This window comes from Pteropus alecto, unplaced genomic scaffold, assembly GCF_000325575.1.
Source record: "Pteropus alecto unplaced genomic scaffold, ASM32557v1 scaffold98, whole genome shotgun sequence".
NCBI lineage: Eukaryota > Metazoa > Chordata > Mammalia > Chiroptera > Pteropodidae > Pteropus > Pteropus alecto.
Genome location: NW_006443570.1, coordinates 16,245,737 through 16,252,432, shown reverse-complemented (window position 1 = coordinate 16,252,432; position 6,696 = coordinate 16,245,737). Strand labels below are relative to the sequence as shown.

At 48.8% G+C, this 6,696-nt stretch overlaps 2 protein-coding genes across 2 annotated transcripts; one reads left to right on the top strand and one right to left on the bottom strand.

The window, feature by feature from the left end:
- The first annotated feature begins 318 nt into the window (after positions 1–318).
- Positions 319–1,588, top strand: CCL13 (C-C motif chemokine ligand 13). Its single transcript, XM_006924961.1, has 3 exons — positions 319–394; positions 946–1,060; positions 1,483–1,588. Exons 1-3 carry the CDS (start codon positions 319–321, stop codon positions 1,586–1,588), a joined length of 297 nt encoding a protein of 98 aa, XP_006925023.1.
- A 1,999-nt stretch (positions 1,589–3,587) lies between these two features.
- Positions 3,588–6,512, bottom strand: CCL1 (C-C motif chemokine ligand 1). The gene is made up of 3 exons (XM_006925159.1): positions 6,384–6,512; positions 5,069–5,183; positions 3,588–3,972 (listed from the first exon to the last, which is right to left on the bottom strand). Exons 1-3 carry the CDS (start codon positions 6,457–6,459, stop codon positions 3,882–3,884), a joined length of 282 nt encoding a protein of 93 aa, XP_006925221.1. The 5' UTR covers positions 6,460–6,512; the 3' UTR covers positions 3,588–3,881.
- Between the last annotated feature and the right edge of the window lie 184 nt (positions 6,513–6,696).

Below are 6,696 nucleotides of genomic sequence, written 5' to 3'. Positions count from 1 at the left end.
TACGGTCAGTGGCAGCACATCTGTGTCCCTACCTCCTTCCTGTGGTTTGGGAGGCTGGAAGGAAGCAGTGCTCACCCTGCTGCAGCCCACAGCTTCCCTCTTGTATTTCTTGGAAAACTCTCTGGCAGCCCAGCCATCGGCTCAGCAGATTCAGAAACACTCTTCATCTTGACTTGACCATGGCCCTGCCCAGGCAAATATCCCTCTGAGATCTCCAACCCTCTGCTTCCTATAAAAGGGAGGCAGAGAGGCCAGAGGAACAGAGAGGTTGAGACACCAACACCTCTCGCTCTGAAGCTCGTGTCCTCACCCTCCACCATGAAGGTCTCTGTAGCCCTTCTGTGCCTGCTGCTCATGGTGGCCACCTTCGGGATCCAGGTGCTGGCTCAGCCAGGTAATTCCTTTTCCTCCTTCTTTCTCTCTATCTCCTCTCTGTTTCTCTCTCTCTCTAGGAAGCCATAAGCCAAAGTACCCCATTTCCCAGCCTATCAGAGCAGCGGGGGTCCTTGGAGCTTCACTTTAACATCTAGCTTTAAAGACTGAAAGCAGATGCCAGGGTTGGGGACAATAGGAGTCCTATCTCTCCCCCAGGCAGAGCCAGAATAAAGCCCAAGCCGCCTAAATCCAAGGCCTTTTCTATGATCCCTACTTATTTTCCCAAACTCTGCAGATTGGGGACCATATCCAGGACTTGCCACCCTGGCCTCCCCCAGTCAGCAGCGTTACATACCTACCATGCAGCTGAGAGAACTGACTTCAGATCTTAAGCCATCTGTTCTGGGTCCCACCCCCCTCATGGCCGAGGGCAGGAGCACTGCACCTGGGGTGGGTAAGACTCACTCTACCTTTTTGCTTTCCTTCTCCGCCAGACACTTCCTGCTTCAGCCAAGCTGAGAAAAACTCAGCTTCTCCTAAAGGGATGTCTCTTTGTGACTTCATTTCTAGATGCACTCAGTGCCCTGTCCAGCTGCTGTTTCATGTTTAGCAATAAGAAGATCTCTGTGCAGAGGCTGAAGAGCTATCGAATCACCAGCAGCCGGTGTGCCCAGAAAGCTGTCATGTGGGTAGAAGAACCCTGCTCATGTCCACTCCCACCTCACCTCACCCCACCCCATTCTTCAATAGCCCCTGTTCCAAAGTTCTGCCCCAGAAGGTAGACATCAGACTAATTTGGGGTCTTATACTCAGGAAATAAGACCTAACCAGACTATGTAATCCAAATCCCCTATTATTACATCAAAACTAGGCCTAGAGAGGGTCCGTAACGTCCCACAGCCTGCTTCCTGAATGGGTGCCAGATCATACCCTTGCGGTGGCTTTGGTGGGTGCCAGGCCAGCTTCCTCCAGGGTGGCAAAAGCAGCAACTTCCTCCAGAGGCCACTTCTTTCCATACCCCTCCTTCCTCCTGGAAGGAGGTTGCCATCTCTTAGATAAAGCCCTTAAGTGTTCTATCTAACTGTGCTGGCACTCCTTCATCCACAGCTTCAGAACCAAACTGGGCAAGGACATCTGTGTCAACACGAAGAAGAAGTGGGTCCAGAATTATGTGAAATACCTGGATCAAAAACCTCACACCCAGAGGACCTGAACTCTTCCAGCCGCACTAGGACCAAGCCAGAATATGAGAAATGACGATTCTCCTCCAGCCTTCTCGTCTATAACCTGGACTAATCTTATTGTAATTTTCAAATAAGGTGCTTTCTGTTTTGTGATGCAAAATATATTATGTCTTAAGAAATATTTAATATTACTTGAATTGTTGCTGATTTGGTTATTTTGAATATCGGTGATTTTTTTTTTTTTTTAAACAGGATCTTGAGCCAGTCGATTCTTGTCATGAGCCCCAGTCGATTCCTGTCATGAGTCCCAGTTCCTTCTCCTGTAAGCTACAGGCAGGGTCTCTCTTCTGCTTAACTCCTCTGTAAGAATCATAGGGATGAAGGGCTACTGCATGTAGGGAGGAGAGTACCTTGTGAATGTCAGGGGTTGTTAATTAAGTACGTTATTATGGAAAGATGAATGCAATCTTAGGACTGCTGACTTTTTGCAGAGAATACATTTTGTTTAAAACCTCCAACAGTGGTGTTTTCTTTGAGGGAAACTTCCAATCAGTAGGGGGCGCTCCGAGGTGCAGGTAGATGACATAGGGCACTAGAGGATTGTAACCCATAGAGTGAGGCCTAGGCTATGGCTCGCCTGGGCACATCTGAGTATTAGGGAGGGTCTGGCTTACCTGGGTCCAGGATATTCTAGAACAGTGGATCTAGTCCCAGCATCAGATTCTCCCTGCCCCCATGTCTCCCACTCTGAGCAGTTCTCCATCCTGGAGTAATACGCATTGCATGCACCTGATCCCCAGGGGAAAGCCAGATGACTCAGTCCTAGTTAGCATCAGACTGGACAGAGAAGATGAGACAACATCAACCTTGGAGGATGTAGCATGGTCGTAGCTCTACCTTCAAGAGGAGGAGCAGGATGGAAAAGAGGGGAGAGGGCTTGGAAGGAATATTTCCACACGGTCAGAGTTTAGTTCCAGAATGGAAATGTTAGAGATGTTTAGAAAGGAAGGTTGCGGTGTGGTTATAGAGGAATTGCAATGTCAAGGTGAGGAGTAAGAAGTTAATCCTGAAGGCAGGAGAAAGATGCCTAAGGCAGGGGGATACCAGGAAGAGTAGCCTGTGGCTGTGGGCAGGACAGAGTTGGCAGGAGAGAACTGAGAGCAGACTACTATAAGGGTCCAGGCAAGAGGAAGTAAAGTGAATCAGGGCAGTCATGGGGTCAGAAGGGGAGAGGCAGTTTAAGAAGAATGGGTCAAATGTGTGACATGTTGAATGCTGGAGAAAGAGGGAGAAATTCTGAGAGACAGGACATGAAACCTTCTCCACTATGGCCACCAAGCTGGCCTTGAGGTGTCAATTCTGAGACCCAAAATTTATCGCCCTCCGTTGCTCTTCTCCCAAGAGTCCAACATTGTAGAAGTTGGAGCCTGTGATTGTCTCTTTTTCTATGTCCACCCAGTAGTCTCCTGAGACTGCCTCCCTCCTCCAGATGAGCTGGCATCTCTATCAGTCCCAGACCTACCCATGCTGGGTACTCGCCAGGACCTTCCCCAAAGAGAAGGCCCTGCTAACCCACTCTGCAGGATCTCTCTAGTGCCATGCTGTGTCAGGCAATTACTTGGCAACGTGGGACACGGAAAAGAGTTCTGGCCCAAGAGGCAGGATCTGACCTCGACTTGCCTGTCAGGCCTGTCTATGTCCCTCTCCAGCCCTCAGTCACCTCATCTATAAAATAAGACTAGCAACATCTTACAGGCAGGTGACTTCGCAAGATCTTCTCCAGCTACTGTGACTTTTGCATAACATCAACCACCAAACCCTTTGGTCAGGGAGGAAGGGTGTCCTGCCACCAAATGCGGACCCAGCCCTGGGTACCAGCTTGCTGCTACACTCTTCCACACTTGGAATAAGAAACGCTGCATCACAGCCTGAGTCAATGCTTACCTCTCCCCACCCCAGACAAAGACAGTCATCTGAAAGGAGTGAGTAGTTATTGAATTTTATTGACAAGAAGTCAGTTCTCGGGACATCAGTTCCAACATGTCTCCCCATCCCCTCCTCCAGCCCCTGGCCCCAGCTCCTCAATGCCAATCAAGTTTGCACCGTGAAATCCCTGTGGGGAGGAACATGGAGGCAAGAATGGAAGATTTTATAATATAAAGATATAAAGTGAGACGACATAGCTTATCAGGACCCGCCAGACCCTTCGTGACCCAGCAAAGTTGGTATGGAAGGATTGGTGTAGCATTGGAGGCTGTGGAGTGGGTAAAGCCACATGGTCTCCAGAGTCTAGCGTGGAAAGGATTTCGATCACATTTTCGTTTATGGGCAGGATTTTATCTTTTGTAAACTACTCTTAATCCATCGGTCTGTCTTCAAGGCACAGCTCTCTCTGCCTCCTTTCATCTTCAGTCTGTGGGCAGGGAACAAAGAAGGCACTGAGTCACCCCTTGGGAGCCACACATAAGTCCCATCTCCCTCTAGTTGCTACTGGGTATCCCTGAGATGCTCTCTCTGTGGTCTCCCTGTGGCTTGCACACCAGGAGGAACGCCCAAGCTTCAGGGGGACTTTAATAAATTATGTTTCCTGGACCTCTTTCCTTGAGATTATGATTTGGTATATATATCAAAGTAGAGCTGAAGGCTGAAACATTGAGGATTAGCTAGCATGGAAAATTCCCCTCCTAGAATATCTTGGGGAGCTCCTCTGCTCTATCTTTTCATGTATCTGTGTACATCTGAGACTCTTTGTCTTTGGATGTGTGTGTGTGTGTGCGTGTGCGTGTGTGTGTGTGTGTGTGTGTGTGTGTTTCTTTTCTAATCTGCCCACGTCCTCAACTTGGCTATTGTCCAAACTTTGGACCATTTCTGCCTTTATTATATAGATGATCTTAGACAATTTTTTCATGATAATGCAAATGTGTGCCCACAAGATAGTTAGCCAAGACAATATACGTGAATGTGCCTTATAGATGCTGAGTGGCAAGTGTAAGCTACCTCAGTCAAGCTTCATAATTACTCTGTGATGCAACTGCCATATTTACTCCACTTCACAGATAAGGAGCGCAAAGGAGTACCTGCATAATGCAGTGCAGAAGGCTTACCTGCCTAAGGTCACCCAAGACTGTAGGTTGGCAAATCTGGAGGCAAGAACTAATCATGACCCCTTCACTCTTTTCACTACGCAGTAAAGCCTAGAACTTTTAAGCAATTTCTTCCTCTGGGTATAAAATATTGGGATACAATTCTTGGCGCCTTGGAGCTCCAAGAAACACAAGCCACTGCAGGAACACAGGTGCATCCCTTCTGGCACCTGCTAGGCAGTGCGGAGCTCCCCCTAGTGCCCACACTCGGCTCTGCAGCCAGGTTTTGGTGGCTGCTCTGGCAGGGTTCAGAAACCTTAATTTGGTGGGACATTGCCATCTAGCGTCTCCTATTCTAATTTTAGGTGAGCAGGTTTCTGTTCTCTACAGGAGGAAGTCAGGGATTAAACAGGGAACGACACTCACATTAGACCATTCGGGTTGGAGCAGGAGGAACTGGAGTTTCTGTAACACTGAATTCTATTCAATGAAATCATTTTCTTCACAAATGTGAAGCAACAAGTGGAAGACGACACATGCACTAGAAGAGAAGCACGAAAATAGTTTGCATTCATTTCTCAAACTGGACTTCGTTCCTTTTTCAGGATGGTTTTAAAAACAACCACCACAACCACCAACAAAACCCTTCCTGGTGAGGTCCAGGCTTTGGGACCACATGCAGAGGGCCCTGGTGCAGCACTGTCTTATCAGCCACCTAGTTCTGTGTTTAGGCAGAGTCCGGACACAAGTTCAGATCATAGCTCCCCACAAACCAGCTGGTGGCTTTGATCGAGATGAACCCGCACCCAGCCCCCAGACTTCTCATCTGTAAAATAAGACTTTTTAGACTGATTTCTAATGGCTCTTCCAGTTCTGACATCCCACCACTAGGGCGTGGTTCTGCCCCAATATTGGAGTTCAAGGGCTCTTGATCCCGTCCCCAGGGGCGTGGTGAGCCTGGTGCATGCAGGACAACTACGATTCAAAAAACTGGGGCAGGATTAGAAACTGTTCAAGGAGAGTAAGCTCATAAAATGACAAGGAGAGTGCTTCCAGGAACCAGCCAGCTTTCCTAGTCACTCTCTAGAATGCCCTCCTCTCCTAGTCCTCAGCTCTGTCCTGATCTCCAACCCTCACTGTGCCATCTGTACACCCCTCCCACACTACACGCTCCAAAAACTTGCATTCCGATCCTGGCTCCTTCCTCCTGGTTTGACTGTTTACGCATCCCCTTTCATGTGTTTAGTATTAGGTCAGCATTCTCTCAACAGCCTTAGAAGGTAGGCGTTATCAATCCACTTTACTGATGGAGAAACCCAAGTTTGAGAGGTAAAGTAATTTGCCTAACGTTAGCCAACTGTTATAGTCCCAGGTCCTGACTTCAGACTCTGTTAATTATCTGTTACACCATGGAAGCAAGACCCAGTTCTATCTCTGGACCTCAGGCCCCCCAGCTTGGTCTAATAACCTCACAGTTTCCCTCCATCAGTCTGCAGAGTCTGGATGAGACAGGGCCTCCTTTTGCTGAAGGTAGCGACTCAGATGTCGGTTTGCCCAGACTCATGGTTCTCCTACTGTTCCTCTGCCCACAACCCATCTAAGTCCTCTATTCCTCCTCTTCAGGAAGACTTCTTCCTGGAGCAGAGGGGATGAAGGCAGTGAGTTCAGAGTAAGCCCTGGCCCCAACCCCAGAGCTTCTTCCCTCCCCAAGGAGAAGCAAAGTGTCCCCAACTCCACTTACTGCTCATGCTGTCCACATCCTGCAGCCACATTCTTGCCGCCAGCAGGCAGAACAGGGTCACGGTGATGAGCTTCATCGTAGACTTTCTGGCTCAGGCCTCTCTGGAGTGGTCTCGATGAATCTGGTGAAGCTAAGAGCTCTCCCCTGGCCCATCCTGCAATGCCCAGGGCTTATATATTTGAAATAAGCTTGGGAGGGGTTTTCCAGGTCCTGGTGCAGAGGTGGGGAAGTCACCAGAAGAGATGGGTTACTCAAGTCTAATGACCACATGGAAAATGCCTCTTCTCACCTCTCTGGGTGGTGCAGGTGTAGG

Excerpts from the sequence above, each read along its gene's own strand:
- CCL1 (XM_006925159.1), bottom strand. The coding sequence starts at position 6,459 with ATGAAGCTCATCACCGTGACCCTGTTCTGCCTGCTGGCGGCAAGAATG. Across the intron at positions 5,184-6,383 it reads GGATGTGGACAGCATGAGCA|TGCATGTGTCGTCTTCCACT; the intron begins GTAAGTGGAGTT and ends CTTCTCTTCTAG. Across the intron at positions 3,973-5,068 it reads TCCAACCCGAATGGTCTAAT|ACTGAAGATGAAAGGAGGCA; the intron begins GTGAGTGTCGTT and ends CCCTGCCCACAG.
- CCL13 (XM_006924961.1), top strand. The coding sequence starts at position 319 with ATGAAGGTCTCTGTAGCCCTTCTGTGCCTGCTGCTCATGGTGGCCACC. Across the intron at positions 395-945 it reads CCAGGTGCTGGCTCAGCCAG|ATGCACTCAGTGCCCTGTCC; the intron begins GTAATTCCTTTT and ends CTTCATTTCTAG. Across the intron at positions 1,061-1,482 it reads TGTGCCCAGAAAGCTGTCAT|CTTCAGAACCAAACTGGGCA; the intron begins GTGGGTAGAAGA and ends CTTCATCCACAG.